The 20,075-nt window shown below is 38.2% G+C and overlaps 1 protein-coding gene across 1 annotated transcript in view; it reads right to left on the bottom strand.

The window, feature by feature from the left end:
- Nucleotides 1–15,375: 15,375 nt before the first annotated feature.
- The window catches only part of LOC132132417 (E3 ubiquitin-protein ligase listerin-like), a 22,451-nt gene continuing 17,751 nt past the window's right edge, over nt 15,376–20,075 (bottom strand). Inside the window, exons 24-30 of the mRNA XM_059544782.1 lie at nt 19,421–19,501; nt 18,920–19,106; nt 18,501–18,672; nt 17,637–17,857; nt 17,353–17,547; nt 16,837–17,004; nt 15,376–16,368 (exon numbers count right to left, since the gene is read on the bottom strand). Of these exons, the coding sequence (XP_059400765.1) occupies nt 16,306–16,368; nt 16,837–17,004; nt 17,353–17,547; nt 17,637–17,857; nt 18,501–18,672; nt 18,920–19,106; nt 19,421–19,501 (1,087 nt within the window). The 3' untranslated portion in view covers nt 15,376–16,305. The remainder of the gene's footprint in view (nt 16,369–16,836; nt 17,005–17,352; nt 17,548–17,636; nt 17,858–18,500; nt 18,673–18,919; nt 19,107–19,420; nt 19,502–20,075) is intronic.

Here is a 20,075-nt window from a genome sequence, read left to right as displayed (position 1 = left end):
TTTAATATATTTGATGAATAAAACATTAGAATGATTTCTAAAGGATCATGTGATAATGATCCTGAAAATTCAGCTTTGCATCACAGAAATAAATGATAATTTAAAGTACAATAAATTTAAAAACAATTATTTTAAATTGTAATAATATATCACAATATTAAAAAAAAATTCTGTATTTTTGATCAAATAAATGCAGGCTTGATGAGCAGAAGAAACTTCTTTCAAAACATTAAAAATAGTAATGTTTCCAAACTTTTGGTCTGTCATATATATATATATATATATATATTTATTTATACACACACACATACATTACATACATTTTATCTATATATCTAAATAAAAATAGACTCAGTATATATGACCCAAAGTAACTAACTACTTGAGTAGATTTTTTTATCCAATACTTTTTTTACTCTTACTCAAGTAACTATTCAGACTAGTAATTTTACTTTTACTTGAGTAAATATTTCTATAAGTACTTTTACCTTTATTTGATTACAGTTTTTGGGTACTCTACCCACCTCTGGTCATGCACACAATTTAGCCTAATATTTTTTCCTGCATGTCATGTGCAGGGCTCCGTGGTTACACCACATCCATGCAGTAGATTCTATAGAGAAACCATAATGTTACACTTCCACGCAGTAGATTCTATAAAGAAACCCTAATGTTGCAACACATTCTAAATCTAGGCCAGTCTTTTGTAGGTTTTGTCATATTTCCCCCATTCTCAAATGTCTGCAACAGTTATCAGTTTTAGAATGACTGGCACACAATTGAGATCTGCTCGGTTCTAAATTCTCTGTGTCCACCTGCCTAATTTCAGAGGTAGGGGTATCTATCACACTCTGATAGCATCTACATCCAGCAAGCATTTATTCTGTCGCTACCACTCTGCAAGCTAATGAATCAGGGGTTGACCACACTCTACAAAGAGATTCTATCAGGGCCTGCCACACTGAACACAAGAAAAATGTATGCAGCCTTTTATTATGAGACACCCCATCGGGTGATGGATGGCCCAAATTTAGCCTCAGCAAACTTCACTGAGCTTCTGTTGATACTGGCTGATTAATGACTGTGTGATCCATTCAACAAAGGGAGGAAGGTGGAGGAAGAGGAGGATAGATGAGATTGAAGGAAATGTCTCTGATATTAAGTTTTATTGACTGAAGCGCACTGCTCAACAAAAGGTCTGGAATGCAAACGAGTTGGCTGCTTAGTTAAAATAATTCACCATTGACATCTATAGTGTTGCGTGAAGTATGAAGCCTGTCCAGGAAAACGGGCATCCAGAATGATTCTCCAAATGATGCATTTGGAGCAGGAGCAGAGAATTAAAGATCTCCTGTTGAAGTGGTCATCTGGAAACTTTTAAAAAACGCTTGGTTGCCCACATCAATCCAAAGAGGCCTATAATACCTGAAGAAAGCCATCCATTAGCATTCCCATTCATCTCAATGGCAGTCATTTGGCTGGCATTTGCAGCCCTGCAGGAATCTTTGTTCATGGGAACTAAGTGCTAAAATAAAATATGATTTATATGTTTGGGACCACATAAAGGGTTAGTTATGGAATCTACCAGCAGAGGGTGACCAGCCAAACAAAAATCAATCATGTCGTCACGCTAACATGCACTGACCAACAAATGTCTTTTTTTTTTCTTTTTTTTTCACGGTCTACTTACTATATAGATCCATATCAAGAGGGATTTTCAAAGGGCACTGAAGTCATGCGAAGGTAATGTTTCGGTAATAGCCTCCCAATGGCCTTTGTAAATATTTATAGAATATGTCCTATTAAGATCATGTATGGAGGTCCTAGGCCCAGATAATCTGTAAACAGCTCTTGTTTAACCTCAGTAATTTGGTTTCACATGGAAATCCTAAGAGGCTGAAGCAAAACCAGTCAACCTGAGATCTGGTGCACAAATCTCTTCATGGACCAATCAATTCTGTTTCATTACATCTGATCCAATCAAAGTCTAGATTATTTTCCCTAAAGTACCCCATCAAATATCAGATGATGGGATTTTTTTTTTAAAGAGTCGGACGAGCTTATTCAAACTTCAAAGTTCATAATTGAAAATCACTGAATCTTTTACAGTTTGATTGTCATGCTGATGCTCTCCATCGTGCCAAGTTCGAATTCATCATCTTTCAACATTACATTCCCATCACCCCCATGTCTCTGATTTCTTGCCACGGCTTTATTCATTTCAAGTGCCACCGAACTTCCTGAATGCTGATGGACATTCTTGATGCAATGTTTTGATCCCAAAGCTCAAAGACAAAATTGGGCTCTCGGAAGTCTAGCAAAGATTGAAAAAATGAATGCCACCAATCTTCTCATCTGTAAATAATATTTAATAATAATATTAAAAAGGACTGGACTGGAGATGGAGATGTCTTTTAATTCTGCTCATCTTCTTTTTCAGTAAACAAATCGCAATATTATAAGTTCAAATGATGATTGTTTAGAATGTGATGCTGCAAAATAAATTAAGAAATAAGTACATCTGTATAGAATCATGTGAACCTGCTCTTACAGCAATACAGCTCTTCACTTACACACTGCTTGTGCATGCATTGGGAATGAATAGAAATAAATCATAAAAATACCACTTTTGTCATTTTTTGGCTTCCAAGCAAAGCACATATTTTAAAAGCTTCCTTATAAAGCATGGAGAGGCAGATATGAAAAATAGCCTACAAATGGGTAAAAATCTGATGAGAGCTGATGGAAGCAGCATTAGACTTTTTCTTTTTTTACAAAATCATCACTTTAAAAGCTTAAGAAGGAGTCAAATGAGTTCAAAATCAGGAGAAAGTATAAAAATCTAATCCAATTCTCGCAGTTAAGCTGTCAAGTAAGTTCTAGCACTGCTCTCTGAACATGCACCACTCAGCTTTCACAAAGTCTGTTCTCAACCCTGTCCCCATTTTGAGCCAGATGGGCGAACAGGTTTGACTTAACCACCGCGGCCGTCACCGCCGTGACAAGTACAATAACCAGGTCTTCCGCTGACTGTCGACAATTTTCTCGAACAATTAATGCACTCTCTGTGATTCATGTTCTCTTTTCTGGGTTACTGAGCAGGTTGTTGCTACTGAAGCCTCTCCCTCCAGGTGTGCTCAAACCTGCCAAGGAGCATGTCAGGGAAAGGAAACCCATGGGAGACCATTAAGCTGCAGCCTTTCTCCCCACCGAGAGTAACAGCAGGTGGGGGTAAAAATAGTCCACCGTCTGTTAAAGAAAGAGAGTCTGAATATCTTTTCAGAGACTCAGCAGGGACTCAATTAAAATGTGCATTTTCCACAGTGGCTAAGGGAAGAAGCGTGGCCACCCTGGTCCATGCAGGTGCAAGTATGGCTAAAGGCCCCCCAGGCGGAGCGGGGTCCACATTTACAGAACCACAGAGAACTAGGCCGTTTGCTCCTTCTAGCCAATGTATTTCTGTTTGACTTCCCAGTCCTTCAGACCTTGAAAAAAGAGATGGCTTTTGTTAAATGGTTAAGTGAAAATGTTTTAAGGTTCATGACACCTGCGGTTTAACCTCATGTGCATTCAAACTTTGTTCCAACTGCCTCAGGAAATCAAATTCCATAACTGCTTGGAGAATCTGGGAAATGGCATTTGCACGGCCTAGTTTGCCACGGATTCATCATAATATGGTTAATCACATCTGCATATGTTGGGAGAATAACACTCAGTAGGAATCGTAGCAGGTGCGGACTGCTGGTCTGCACATGTGCATTCACCGTCGCTCCACAAGGGTCTAACCATTACCCACTCCAAATTCTGAGCCAAATTAGTATGACTGTTCTGGGTACAGGCACAAGAACCACCTGGCATATGGAACAATCAAAGTAGTTAAGATCTTTAGTCAAGAGACCACCTGGCAGCAAACCATTTCTAAACTCAATTCTTCTTCAACTTTGTTGTCAAATAATCAAACTTCATTGACCTGAAACAAGAGCTGAAGCAGAAGTTCAAATTGTTGACATCACAGTCAATCATGAATGAAGACCATTGATGGTTCATGTTGATGTTAAATGATAGTAAAGTGATCCTTCTTATGAGCTCTGGAAATGAAACTGGCCTCAAACTGAGATATATATATATATTGTAATAAATTAAGACTTCGTAATCATCGGGAAGAAGGAGGCGGGAACCGGCAGACAATCCAATAACATTTTAATAATGCAAAATAAACACAAAACAGCGCACCAGCCCCTCACGGACGACTGGTGCGCATAAAATGAAACCAAAACACAACTAAAAGCCCAGGCCTGGTCCTCTCTCGTCCTTCACTGTCGTCGTTCCAGTTTTATATCCTTCCATCTCCTACGTGGGACTCGAGACCGGCGGTGGGCCGCAGGTGTCACTGATTTCCCAATCATTGCCGGCCTCCCTCCTTGTTCCCACGTCACTCGGCCCCGCCCCACTTGCCACATATATATATATATATATATATTATATTTATTGTATGCTATTATAAAATATATAAATTATAATAAATAATATTTACTATAACTGAATCAAATCATTTTAAAATAAGCAGTTTTGTGAGAATGAACCATTTTTTTCTTCCGAGTTATCTTAACTAAATGTATTATTATTAGTAGTAGTAGTATTATTAATAGTACTAATAATAATAATGTCACTGAATCAACCGGTCTACATTAGGTTACACCAACAAAAGTGCATGTTATGGGTCAGATGAGAAAGATTTAAATTAGGACACTGTCAGTGTCCTTTTTACATATTTCTTTGTCAAAAGTTCTATAAGAATCATTAATGTAATCATTAAGAAACTAAAGTTGTTAAGATGAATCTGAATTGGTACCAGAATTGTGAAACTTCTTGCACTTCTCATCTTTATCCATAACACTTTACGGCTCATTCTAAATTCTGTATTCTATGGTGCACAGAGACCTTTTATTTCTGTGTAACACAGCAGGACATGATGGCTTACACTTCAGTGCTGTGTTTATGCACTTGTGAAGCTGAGAGCCTCTGACTATTCCTGAGCCACTGTTAAAGCAGAATACATAAACACAGCGGCGGCTGCTATCTGTGTCCGGCAGCTGAATATGTGTCCTTACTTAATCCTGCTTTCTGGAAAAAGTCTCCGTAAATCACCTGTCAACGGTAGCATTATAGGGCTTCATAGAACAGGAACTCAAACGGTGCAGGATAGCTCAGGAAAACGGTTGGGCTTTTATTAAAAACATCTTTCACTCAAAGATAAATGAGATCACCACAGGGGCAGGACAAAAATACTGTTTTGCTACAAAAATAAATAACTGCCTTAGTGAAATGTGCCGAAAAATAAAAGATCAAAAAGTTGTTCACCTGACACAACTAAACCAAAAATAAGTGTGTTCGTTTTTAATCATGGTAATATATTAAAGGTCACTTTTTTCGTGTTTTTTTTTAAGCTTTGATTGTGTTTACAGTGTGCAATATAACATGTGTTCATGTTTTGCGTGTAAAAAAACACAGTATTTTTCACACAAATCACCTATCTGTATACCGCTGTTTTCACTGTCATAAAAACGGGCTGATGACTTCCTTGTTCTATAAAGTCCCTCTTTCAGAAATACGTAATGAGTTCTGATTGTGCCAGCGGTTCCTGTGTTGTGATTCGACAGCAGCTGAGCGCAGGCTGCCCTCCTGGAAACGCGATTGGTCTAGTTTTGATAAGCAAGTGGGCAGGATTTGTTTTGAAAACCTGGCAATCCTGATCTGAACGCACGTGCTGGAGATGTACTTCTAATCACAGAACACTTTTACTGACGAGATGCGCATGAAAATCGCATTTGATTTTTTTTGCACAGCACTACCATCTAACGTTAGTTAACAAAGCTAAACAGCGTTGCCCTTTGTGTAATAAGTTACAGAAACTGTTAAACGCACCAACTTAAATAATAAAATACACTTACCGGTTGTGGTCCATAAACAACGCCTTCTCCAGACAAAGAGGGAACTGCTCCATCTTTCAAGAATAATCTTTGTGCGAATCCGGTATTAAACTGATTGAGATTGAGGAAGCTGTCCTCAGCAAAATGTGCTGCACATTTTACATGTGGATTATAATTTTCGGGAACCAAGTTAAACATAAATTGTAACCATTGATCTCTAAGTACAGCGTCCCTGGGAAGGCCAAACAAAGGGTGATTGGACTCCGAGATAAAAATAACAGCGTTTCGACGACATGGCAACTCTTCCTCTTCTTCGTCAGAGCGCAACAAGACCATGTCCCCTTTTTTGTGTATTCCTGTGGGCGGAGGTCAGTCAAAAAATGGTTTTAGTGATGTCATTACTGCAGGAAGTAGAGGGATGTAGTCCATACTGGTCGTTCGATGTAGGCGAATTCTGTTAAATAAAATATCTCGCTTGGCATTGAACTTTGAGCTTTAGAATTTTACAGATATTATTTATACTCTAACAACAACATTACACACTAACTAAAGTTTAAAACATGGGATCATGAAGAACGAGACCTTTAAGGTCTTATCATATTATCAAAGCTAAATTATCAAATTAAACATTGCCTTCATTTGTTAGTTAATTTTTAGCAAACCAGCTTAGCATATTAGCTCTGTTTAAGACAAACCTTTGATTAGTTTGGACAATATATCACAATAATGTGCTATGTTTTTAATAAGGCGTTGAGGAAGGAGGATATAATTGCATACAAATAGAGATTCATTCATCACACGGGAAATATAAGGTCAGGTTGAACACACTGCATTGTGGGATTCAGTAATTATGAATGCTGCATCTGTATTTACCTAATTCCCTAGTATAGTAGGCAAAAATAGTATGCAAAAAGAATTGTATGTCCAGTCAGGGCCTACACTCCAGGACTGGATTTGTGAATGACAGAGATACAACGCAACTGAATGTTATTGTCTGGATTACATTTGTACTACACACATCCATGTGCAATTTTGAACACAGCCAGACTACTGCTGAAAGAGTACGAGCAGTATTTTAAAATGATTTTTGGAATGCAGGGACCTTTTCTTTTAGTGTCATAGCAGCAGAAATAAATTGGCTGGGATTGGTCTGGCCACCAATGAAAGAACCAATCAACACATCACTTCATAGTGTGTTGTTCATTGTTTCAGTTCCCCTTCTGGCTTTAGCAATTAAGTGTCAGATGTGGAGTTAGCACATTATGTTTTGCTCAATAACTCCAAACAATTCTGAAAGGCGACAGCAATACCTGTTCAACCCTGTGCTCAGGCTTTCATAACAACAGATTGCTCCGATGATACTTTTTCACTCCACTGAGCAAATTATTTACAGCGTTCACACCATATGGGCTGCAGATTTAAGGCCCAGTCCCTGAGGTTTATAGACTTTAGATGCCTGACAGCACAGCCATGTGAGAACCATGTCTGCCATTACCATCACACAACTAAAAATGGAGCAATGAACTTATTGCAGTCAGATGGTTCAAGACCTTGGCCATGGGAGACGTGAAATAGCTGGAAAGCCATGAATTCGCCCTGCTAGACTGGAAGTGACTAGAGCTGATTTGCTGATGTTGACTGTAAATCAATGCAGAAGAGCAACTCCCTTTTCAATAATGGCCACCAATAAACAGGCTGACTGACACTTTCTCATTCGGTTGAGTCCTGTGCCTGTCTGGCTCCTATCAATCTCGAAGTAACCACTTCGTCCTCCACTGATCCTTTTCTCTGAAAACAGCCGGGTTTGCTGAGCTGGGGGCGATTACAGATAGTAATATCAGACTGGCTATAAAAGTGAGGTTTTTATGGACAGGTTTCTCTTTCATGAAGTGACTTGTGACTATGCCAACTTCACAACTTTTTGTGTCACTCCGGCTTCCTTGATGAAAGCAATTGCCAGCTACCTTGGGTTTTAATTACCGTTTTTCAATTAGTGTGTTTAGTGTGTGATTCCAACCACCTGCAGGTGTGTCCATGCTGCCATGTCATAACGGCTTTCCGTTAAAACTAATTAGGACCTGGAGAGAGGGACGGGCAAGGAAACAACTGTTGAGACATCATGTTCAGGTGTGTGTTATTTATTTTTCTCCCTAATTCCTATATTTCATCTTTAAAAAGTTCCTTTCTAAAATAACCTAACACTTATATACATTCAGAAAGTCTTCTAGTTTTGTGGACATTCACACAGAGAACAGTCATTGGTCAGGTGGCTGGAATTACACAGAAAACTGACCCAACGCAGCATTTGACCACTTATTTTTATTTTAAGCAGTGTTTTCTCAACATTTTAATATTGCATCAACTACTGAAGAACACCTTCATTTTAATTTTCACTCAGTAGGTTAACCATGTATTACTATGTATTTGGAAGGCTTTTGTCTTTCAAACACATTCAAATGCACAAATTCATGTTATTTTTTATTTACATGAAATGCAGGCATTACCAAACATGTTTTGTCAAGCCATATCTCTTTCACCTAACTTCTATTTATCTGAAGCCTGTGTGTGTGTGTGTGTGTGTATCGATAGATAGATATTAAAACTTATATATACATAGATTTTTTTTATTAATTGTCCATTTTATATTATTGCTTAATTTATTATAAAATGCATGTACTGTCAAGCCTCTGCAATTGATCCAGAATGCAGCAGCGAGGGTTGTCTTCAATGAGCCAAAAAAAGCTCCCGTTACTCCTCTCCTCATCAGGTTACACTGGCTACCAGTAGCCGCTCGCATCAAATTCAAGGTACTGATGCTTGCCTACAAGACGACCACTGGCACGGCACCAACATACCTAAACTCACTGGTTAAATCTTATGTGCCCTCCAGAAGTTTGCGCTCTGCAAGTGATCGACGCCTTGTGGTACCATCCCAAAGAAGTTCAAAATCACTCTCACGGACCTTTTCCTGGACTGTGTCCAGCTGGTGGAATGACCTCCCAATCTCAATTTGTACAGCTGAGTCTTTACTCATTTTCAAGAAACATCTAAAGACTCCTCTTTTTCAACAGCACTTAACCAACTAATACTAGCACTTTTCCTTTTCTTGTCTTTTCATTAAAAAAAAAAAACCTGGCTATGCGTTCTATACTAGACTAACTGAGACTTGTCATGGCACTTGTATACTGTTGTTGTTCTCTTGTTGACCTGACTGCTTCTATTGTTCTCATTTGTAAGTCGCTTTGGATAAAAGCGTCTGCTAAATGATTAAATGTAAAATTTAAGTCCATCAACTTATACGTGTGTGTGTGTTTGTTAGATTAATAGATTTTTTTTATATGATTTGGAATTTATTATTATTAATATTATTATGCAGCTTACAACAATATCAACACTAATCTACCCAGATCCAGAATCGGATTTAAAATATATATATATATATTTTTTTTTTTTTAATGTTAAGTGATGAAAAGATGCATAAAGACTTTAAGAGAGAGAAACTGTTGGATATCTTACATCTTAAAGGTTGTTTCTGAGCCAGTCGTTTATCAGAAGAATGAGTTGGCCTGTGACAGAGCTCAGAGCACCTTGGATTTCAACCCAGCGATGGGCGTCCAGGTTTCCTGGGCTGCTCGTACACTAAGCATTCCAATAGGAAGATGAGAAATGTTGTTTGCTTCAGGCCACAGTATATCACTCTCCGGCCTTGCCACTTGTTGACAGCTGTGACCTTGTCCAAATATACAACTGAGACATCCACTTTCAAGTCGTAAAAACTGCAATGCCTTTAAATTTTACATTACATTTTTCCCCACTAGTTCTACCCTTGAAGAGAGACATATATATACATATATATAGAGAGAGAGAGAGAGAGAAATGAAACCAAGCTCAAGTTATCATCATAGAAGAGGACTTTTTTGTTATTGTTTTTCTTCCTCTTTTAAAGATTACAATAGAATTATAAAGGATTCACCTGAAGTTCAAAGATCTTCGTGACAAGTTCAAGCTTGAGTCTGGAACTTCAATTTTCAAATTGTTCTGTGTGAAATGTAATCGGTGTTATACAAGGAAGTTGCATGTGCCACCCCAGAGCCTTAACATTAGAATTAAGTTCCAAATAATTCCTTTTTTTTCCCACAGTAATGCCATAGAATAACCATTTTAGGATCCCCGAAGAACCTTTCAGTGAACAGACCTTAAAAAGAAAAATAATAATGTAATAAAAAAAATGGAATGATCTAAAAATATTTTTCAAATATAAAAATCCTTTTATGCAATGGAAAAGTTCCATGGATGTTAAAGGTTCTTCATGGAACCAAAATATCCCAATAAGAAACCTTAATTTTGTGTGTAAAGTAAGATCTTCTCTGCTTAATGCATCCACACCAAAACACAGCATCTACCATTATATCATATTTCTTGGTGCTTAACACCAACCAAAAAAATAAAATAAAAATTACCAATCCAAAATGACAGCTCATTCTATTTTTAAGAAAGCAATTACCATCTTCAATTACCAATGCACAATTAAATGAACTCTTGAGTAGCATTTTAGATTATAAATCAAGGTAATTGGCAATTAGGATTTGCTTAATGTTACAGAACAAAAACAAAGTTATTTAGATTACCCTAATAATTCTCATTTCAGAATAAAAAAGCATGCCTTTCACCCCAGCAGTCTCACTGACTTTGACTAGCATCTCATAAGTATTTCAGCCGTCTCGACAGCAAACAGCCTTTCTGCCACCGAGCATGTCATAAACAGGGCCTTATAAAAATAGTTTTCAGCATTACTGTCATGTAAGACACTCTCTCCCTTCAGCTCCCCGTGAGGCGGCCGCCTCGGGCTCCTGCTCTGCGCTGAGCCTCTCTGATCTCAAGACCTAGAGGCTATGACTGCATTAGCATACTACCATAAACAGACTACGCTTTCCGTAAACAACAGCCTCGCTCGGCGCGAACAACGGATGATGTGGGCAGAGGTCATCCTCACCCACTGAACAGCAAGCTGCGAGAGATTTAGCTCGTAATGAATAGAGTTTCGATTTAGGGGACTGCGGACGGTTCTCGGTTTACAAATCCGCTAGGGTAAACAGTGGCACATTTGCCTTGGATGCATTGTTACAGCCATATCCTCTCATGCCCGTGGCTGTTCCTTTACCTGGCGGGCCTTGTAGCAGAGGACTGGCATTAATGGCCCCTCTCTTGAAAGGCTCTTAGCTGAGTCGCAGTCCTAAGCTTCTCCCTGGGCTCTCCATTTGTTTTACCTCTGCAACCCAGTCATGGCAAATAAACAACCTGAAGCATGGAGAATGGCAGCTCCGCTCTCCTCTACTCTCCAATTTAGATATCCCAGCTTCACAGCTGAGGGAGATTAAAGAGTGTGGCGCATGGGAGTCGGCCTACAGCCACAGCGAGAAGCCATCTGGGTACACATCACAGCCTCTCCACCCTGCTTTCTCCCACCCTCCAACCAGAAGAAAGGAGACAAGCTGCATGTGCTGACTAAGACCTCTGCGATGAGGGATGAGTTTGGTAGAATGCATGCAAATTTCATAGACAACTCTAATAAAGCAATAAGACATGGTGTGCATTATCACAGTTAAGGGGGTTTGGAAGACACAATGGATATTCAGCAGCTCAACATAAAACTCAACATGACTCATTGGGAAAATCTGCCTTTACCTACAATTTGGCAAAACTCCAATAGCATGCCTATACACATACAGCTCACTGCAGTTGAGCTCTAGGTCACACTAAAACACCAACTTTAAGTCCTTTTCCCACAAAATATGACTAAAGGGGCAGATTATTGATTAATAATGAATTGACCTCAAAACACGTATCATAGCACGAATTATGAAGTCTGTATAACATAACCAGCTCCATTTAAATGGCTTTCTGAAGTAGTAAACCTGCTCCATAGCTCACCCGGTACAGCCCTGCACTCGGGTATGGATCCTGTGAACCAAGGGTCACCAAATGACCTCAAAGACTTGTACAAAGAAGCTAAAATGGCATGGTTGCTTCAGCAAAAAGCTTTTAAAAACAGTATCAGTTAAGTTTAGGGTAGGATTTAGTGTAGATGGTATATTATTTTCAAACTTAATTGAGCATTAACTTATAACATATATTAATATACACATTTAATATATATACAGTACAGACCAAAAGTTTGGACACAGCTTCTCATTCAAAGAGTTTTCTTTATTTTCATGACTATGAAAATTGTAGATTCACACTGAAGGCATCAAAACTATGAATTAACACACGTGGAATTATATATGGAATTATATACATAACAAAAAAGTGTGAAACAACTGAAAATGTCATATTCTACGTTCTTCAAAGTAGCCACCTTTTGCTTTGATTACTGCTTTGCACACTCTTGGCATTCTCTTGATGAGCTTCAAGAGGTAGTCACCTGAAATTGTCTTCCAACAGTCTTGAAGGAGTTCCCCGAGAGATGCTTAGCACTTGTTGGCCCTTTTGCCTTCTGTCTGCGGTCCAGCTCACCCCTAAACCATCTCGATTGGGTTCAGGTCCGGTGACTGTGGAGGCCAGGTCATCTGGCGCAGCACCCCATCACTCTCCTTCTTGGTCAAATAGCCCTTGATTCCTTCAGTGTGACTCTACAATTTTCATAGTCATGAAAATAAAGAAAACTCTTTGAATGAGAAGGTGTGTCCAAACTTTTGGTCTGTACTGTATATTCTAGGAAAAATTTGGTGCTGTCACAAAGCCAGAGTATTGTTACCAAGGTGTTCAGATTGTTTTTTTTTGTTGTTGTTTTTACAATGGTATGCAGCTGTTAAGAGTGTTCAGCTTGGTTTCTAGATGGTTGATTACTAAAAAAAAATCCAATTTCCAAGGGATTTGGTGCCTCCTTCAATTTCTTCAATTCACTTTTTTTTTCTTTTAATCGTCCGGCAATTAAAATTGATCTTCTGATCATTTAAATATGTAGCACACCTCAATAAGATGGAAGCTCTGGAGGTAGGAGGTGACACATGGCAAGGTTTAAAATGTATATTTTGAACAAAAAGTGAGTTAACGACACGCCGGAATTACTGCAATTACGAGACTTTGACTTGTAAAAAGCATTCATGTCCTTGTATAACTCATAATTATAGCTTGGGGCTCCAACTTATACCACCGGACCACTGCAACATCACACTGAAACATTCAAAATGGCAGCTGCTTCATCGGGTAATTTTATTTAAGCAGTTATTTTGTAGTATTTTTGTTTAATAATTCCTACAATTGAGTACTGTTAGTGCATTAATAATGAAAGACACGTAGATCTGCTAAAACTAAAAATTTTGTTATGCAATAGAAATCAAGTAAGAGCAACTAAAAGTGAATTCAAGACAAACTGACTGTTTTCCAACTGATTAATTCCTGTCCAGACAAATAGCCAAACTCCTAAATGAAATTGGATGAATCCTAATTTTTCTTCTGCCAGTGGGTTGAAAAAGGAAAGAAAAAAGAAATTGTGAGAGCAGAGAAGTGGCCTCCTCATCAAACAAGGGAATTATAGCCAAGTGTAGAACTAAACACACAAAAAAATTAAAGGCAGAACAGCAGAGCTGGTCTCCACTGCGGGTCAGCCAAACCACTGGACATGCAAATTGGCTACTTTTATGGTAATAATGAAAGTTAAAAGAAGGCTGAGGAGAGCTGGCCTGGTTTCATTGTGTTGGCAGAGCATTAACTAGGCCCTGCACACTATAGTTCTCGCAGAATTATTATGCTGAAAACTGAACATGCAGCTCTGGCCCTGCCTACGCTTTCTGTAACACACACACACATCCTGAAATGGCAGGAAGAACACATTGCATGAAGATAAAAATCTCCTGTAAGACAGAGAGAATGTTGCAGTTTTAACAAAGTGAGTTTGTTAACGTAATATTGCTACATAACATTAACCTGAGTGTCTATTTACCTATCCATCTTCATTCGTTCCATTGTTCTGTCATTCTATCTATCCACCGATCTATCTAACCATCCATCCGACTATCTATGAGTGCCTATTTTAAACTGAGAATACAGAAGAATACATTTTTCTGATGGCTTTGGTTTGATACTTTTTAAGAGCAATAACCCTCCCTTGACACGGAGCGAATTGAATAAAACATCTCTGGAAAAGGGTTTTTAAAAAAGCATCAAATCCCATGTCAAACATGCAGCGACACCATCCAATGCTGCCACCAAGTGGTTCACATTAATCTGTAGCTTGTGGAAATGTCAGCCATGAGCTCAACGCTTGAAGCTTATGAACAATGATGGGCCAGTTTTTAAGGTATCGAGATTCACTGCATTGGCTCAGACCACTCCAGTGCATTCATTTGTCATGTTTAATTACCTAATGACTTCCAAACAAGCGTGTAATGAAAACAAAGCCTCCATTACAACAATAAAAGACTCCGAGCCAGTGAGACAGACCTGAGAACGACTGCTATTTTGGTGCCAGCAGCCGCTGTCTAATTGGTCCTGCTTCCAAGAACTAGCAGCTACGGAGTTAGCGTTTTACAATAACACTGAAATTGGCATCCTGGGCATAATAAATCTGATAAAAGGCTTTTGCTAGAGAAATTCGGGGGAGGTTGTTATGACAGTGCTCATTATACGTGTGAGAACTTCCTGCTGACTTCTCTCTGACACATCATTAACTATTAAGGTAGTCCTATTAGCACAAGAAAGGGACGAAAGGTATGTGTTTCCTCACGGAATATATCCTGAGCCATCCGACAATACGGTCTCATTGTAGTCTTTACTATGCTATTGATTTTTATCATAGATAAGACGGCTAAATCTCCTCAAGAGTTCTAAATGCTTCCTCTGCATGCAACAGAAAATTATCTTTTCTTTCTGGTTTTGGGGATCCTCTTCTCCATGCTCTCTCAGGAGAAAAGCCTCGGTCACACCGTATAGGGCAACAGATATAAGCAACACTACAGAAATATCTTCTAAATTATACTGTTGTTACAATGTAATAACTGTGTAATTACATTAATACATGTGTATTACAATGTAATAACTGTAATTGCATTGTAATACGCGTCAAGTCTGCTTGTCAAAATACACTTCAATCACATGATTTTAAAATTTAAACATGGCTAGAGGAGAGACATGGTTTTGTTCACATTTGTTTCAGGTAGTGTTCTGCATCATGCAATACATGTGGCTCTTCAATGGGAACGTCTATTAAATATTAACAGCCGAGCAACTGATGGAATTAGATGTGCTTTCATCACCGACCTTTTTTTGCCTCTGAAATTATTCTTCAATGATTGTCTTCCCTGCGTAAATGCAAACGGCAGCTTACCTTGCAGCGTCAATAGATAAGCTACAGTGACTCTGAGGAACAGACACAAATGCACAGATAATGTGACACACTGTGATTGACGGAAGCTGATTACGTAAAATGACATATGATAAACAGTGAGGCTGAAAGTATGATCTGTATTTCAGGACCACAAATTGTGTCATGTTACACAATCCATGACTACTAAAGATCAAAGCAAACAGAAATCTCTGCAGCATACTGTGTCATTATACAAAATATCATCAAGCGGAGATAAAAATCAAAACTCTGTCCATTATTTTCTATACAGGTCATCCATATGGTCCCATGTTTATCAGAACATCAGTAGAAGCTATGAACACTTTGATTTCACCAGAAGATCTACCTGTGAATTACAAATTTATGTAACCTTACATATGATGAACCATCTTGCCACCTTGGACAAAAAAAATGTATTTAAAGAAATGGTACACACACAAAAAAAAAATTCATATCTTGTGATTATTTACCCATGTCATCCCAAACCTATTTGCAGCTACATTTGATTAAAACAAGAAGAGTACAACATCCTACGTTTTATGCCATTCACTAAGCTACGATATGACTTCTATTTACAGCATCTTGTACTATACTTAGTTTTGTATTTATACTCTCTTCTTTTTTGGGGCTAGACAGATGTGTTGAGAAAAAAAAAGTGTCTGTGTTCCACAAAAAAATAACATGAAAAAAGTTTGGAATGACATGAGTCCAAATAAGGACAAAATGTAGATTTTTGGTGAACTATTCCTTTAAGGCCATGAAATCTCCCGCTTGTTAAGCCTTCATTGTCCTGTCAAGCTGTCTTCAGTCCAATCCGGGTACTTTGTTCTTTGGGATTCCGACTGTTTGTTCATTCTATTGTTTGTGACGGGTGTTGTTGGATGCATTTTCAAAGTCAGAATCTAAAAGGCCATGGTAATTTGCAGCACTGCAAAAATCGAATGTACAAATGAACAGAACATTTCTTTCTGAGTCAGCTGTTTGCCAAGGATGTCATTCACCTATTATTTGTGTCCATGGAGACAGGGCTTAGAAGAAAGTCTCTCGGCACAGAGGACATGTGGATTTGTTGCTAGATGTGAACCATTTATACTGTGGAATGAAAGGAAATGGAGACAACTGGTCAGTGAGGGACCAGAAGCATTCGAGATCATTCAAGGTTGCACATTTTGCTGATTCTGAAATATCTGCAGAATTGAGGTGATAAATGGTGACAGATTGAGGACTTCACTGCGGATGGGAAATTATTCAGTTTCAAGTGCACTGGTGACCTTTTATAGAATTTGAAACCTATGATTTGAAAGGGATTCAGTCATAGTGCCAATAAGAACATTAAAACTCAACACAAAATCAAAATTGAGCTCATTTACTTTCTGAAAATCTTTGAATATCTTGTTTCACACAAACATGTCATATAACACAATTAAAATGGGTGCCAGATATTTTAGTTATGTAAATTCATAAAATACCAAATGCTCAAAACTCCACTTACTATGTTTTAAAAACATTAATCTAAAAATAACTATGATGGAAGCAAAAGATGCTGCATGTGGCACTCACCAGACAGGCGGAGTGGAACTTCTTTTTGCAGGTACGGCAGGCTTTCTTTGGCAGCGAGTAATTGGATCCGTGAATGACAGAGAAGCAGATCATACAGTCCTCCACCCCCTCAAAACGCTTGTCAACATTGTTCTTCCACAGCGACAGACCTTCCAGAATACTGCCATTCTACCAAACACAAACACATCATCTAAATTAGTCTGGGCATTTTCAGTTATTCAAAATAAATCACTCTGAGCATTTAACTGTTACTTTGATAAACCAGTTCAACTGGGCTAATCACAAACTAAACATGCAACATTAACAGCAGCCCCCAAAAGTATTCAAATCTAAAAAGAAAAGGGGGGAGGGGGATGTACAAATACTACTGCATTAGATAAAGAGCCCACCTTTTAAAGCAACAATGGCCCAAAAAATATTTCCTTTTTTTTTGACAAGCTAGTTGTTTTATTAAACTAAATGTTACTGCATGTATCTTAAAAGGTTTAAACGGAGAACATTTTTTACTCCCTGTACCTGGTGTGTGAGGTACGTGTTGAGCTGAAGCATCCAATTGCGCCACTGCTGAACGGCCACACCCACTCTCCGCCCACTCTCCACTAAGATAGAGCCGAGCGGATAATTCTGAGGCAGCTGAATCACCAGCTCTATGAAGATTTCGTCGACAGAGTAAGTCGCAATCACCTCCCGCGTGGCAGACCGTGCTTTTACCTGAGAATGCCAATCACATCAGATCACAATGCCTAATTTAACTTAAGCACCGATTATTTTCTTACACTTAAATTTCCACCACAGCTCACCATCATGTTCTCAAAAGTCTGGGTGCTGGACTGCACAGAAGCAATCTCCTGTGCAGACAGAACGCTGCTGACATACTTGCTGGTGAATTTATCCACCGTGCTGAATACACGTTTCTCTTGGCTGTTCCACCACAGACGCACCATTGCAGGCAAGTCTTTCAGCGCACCATAGAATACAGAGCAGGCCAGATGGGGAACCTCAAACTGCAGACCTTCAGTTTCTAGAAAACACACACACTTATTGAGATAACCTCAGATACGGGAGATATACATTAATGTTAGAAATAATTGTCAACTGATGGGCTGCAGGTTTATTTTGATCAGGTCACAGGTAGCAGACTGAGTTGGTATCGATGACTAAAACTAACTATTAAAACTCTGTAATTTCCATAAAGTTTCAGTTATTAAAATGAAGCTGAAATAAAATGTAAATATAGATGAAAAACATGCTTAAAAAAAAGAAAACAAAAAAGGAAATATTAGGAATGTTGCTTTGACTACTAATTGATAATTGTTAAACAGACTAAAATTTAAATAAAAATAAAAACTAAATAGAAATATTTTTAAAAAATTACATAACCAAAACATAACAAAATTGCTTAAAATGTAAAATGAAAACAAAAATGAACAAATAAAAATAAAAAATCATGCTAAATGCAAAGAATAAAACACATTCAAACAAATAATTGTGCTTAGTTTGAAACTAAATTAAAAGGCATTACTTTTTTTAATTACTAATAATATTGCATATTTAATGCTTGGTTTTTATTAACACTTTTATTTACAATAAATCATTCTGGTAGTGTGTTGAATCCTGTGGTTAAACCAGCTGAGAATTACGGTTATAAATGATCTACAACATACTCCGGGGTGAGAGAGACAAACTCTCAGTGAAGAAGGTTTTGGGTTCTTTGCTTGAGGGTTCTGCTGGCTGCCCAGGCACTGATGGGATCTCTGGCATCAGACGGAACAGGTGAAGGAGGAGTTTATGAAGAGAGCGAGTCTTTTTCAAATGCAGAGAGTATTGAGCTCGCAGCTGATAAACAAAAACAGACATTTTCACTACGTGAAAGATTCTGCAGCCTTTTTTCACTTTCACTCAAAATCATAAAGAGCTGGGGAGATGAAAGCTGTGACATTATCTCTCAATATTTCTGTCACAATGAGACGGACACATCTGACAGATCATTTAACCTCTAGAACGTCACTTTTAAAAGTGTATTAAAAAGGATGAGACCATGACTGACAGCTTTCCAGAGTAATATTACTTACTAAATACTTACATGAGATGAAGAAGACTTGAAGAAGGTGAGGAGGAGTTTCCAGGCCAGAAGATATCCCAGAATGCAGCAGTGCTCCATACTGAGGGGCTGCACCACTGCAAACTCGCCCACTTGCACACCACCTAGAATACTCTCCAAGAGCTCTTCTGTGGCAGACAGGATGCTCATTAACGCTGCTGGAGGAGACCTAGAGGAAGTGCACACAGAAAGTTGCCAGGATACCATTTAAGTTGTGGGTGGCCAAAAAATAAAATAATAATAACATAATTAAAAATAAACAGCAAATATTAAACATTTTTAAATAATAAAATATCTTAAATAATAAACAAATAAGGGTAAAAAATGCAATTAAATAACAATAAATAAACATTTATATAATGTTTACTGCATTTCTTTATTTTACACTGTAGTAATTTTAAAATATCAAACCAAAATGGGATCTATTCTGCATTACATATCCAAAGCCTTTTAAGAGCCGGTGTGTGTATTTGTGTGTCTTACAAGCATGGTTCTTCTCCATCTTCGTCATCAGATTTAGCTCTGGCACTCTCACTGTCACTCTCTGGCAACAAAGGCATCACCCTGTAAGACACGAACACATCACTCACATTTCTCCTGAGACGATTCAACGCCAGCACTGAGCCTCATTCAAAGCCTTGTAATGGACATAGTATTACAGCAACAGCACAGAGGAGATCTCAGCTAACCCTGTGGAATATAAAACCGTTTCTCTCCCAGAGGCTTGTGCTCTCAATGAAGCATATTTAATTAAACCCAAAGCGGAACGCATTGTGGATTAAACTTCTTCCGTACAATATGACCTTAAGGCTATGCAAAAAGTTGCCGTCCCTTGGAGTATTTATTTCAATTACATATACAATTATGTTCTAGACAGATACATTCCTACCAAAGCAACTTACAGGAAAGTCCATTATAGCGTTTCTGCAGATGCTGCAGAACAGGTAGATAACCTTAAGGCGGTATTCTAAATTTTGCATTTTACTTTTCCCCACAAGTCCAATTATTATGTTAAACAAGTTTTCTTGCACCAAAAACAGTTGTAATTTGGTTTAGCATGACCATTTTCTGCCCTTTCAGTCTTTAATACAGGTTGTTTTTGCTACTGTTCCTTTAAAACTTTGTTTATACGTTAATG

The sequence above is a fragment of the Carassius carassius genome, chromosome 49 (assembly GCF_963082965.1).
Source record: "Carassius carassius chromosome 49, fCarCar2.1, whole genome shotgun sequence".
Taxonomy (NCBI): domain Eukaryota; kingdom Metazoa; phylum Chordata; class Actinopteri; order Cypriniformes; family Cyprinidae; genus Carassius; species Carassius carassius.
Note: the sequence above shows the minus strand (reverse complement) of the source record. Positions and strands in the feature narration are given on the sequence as shown.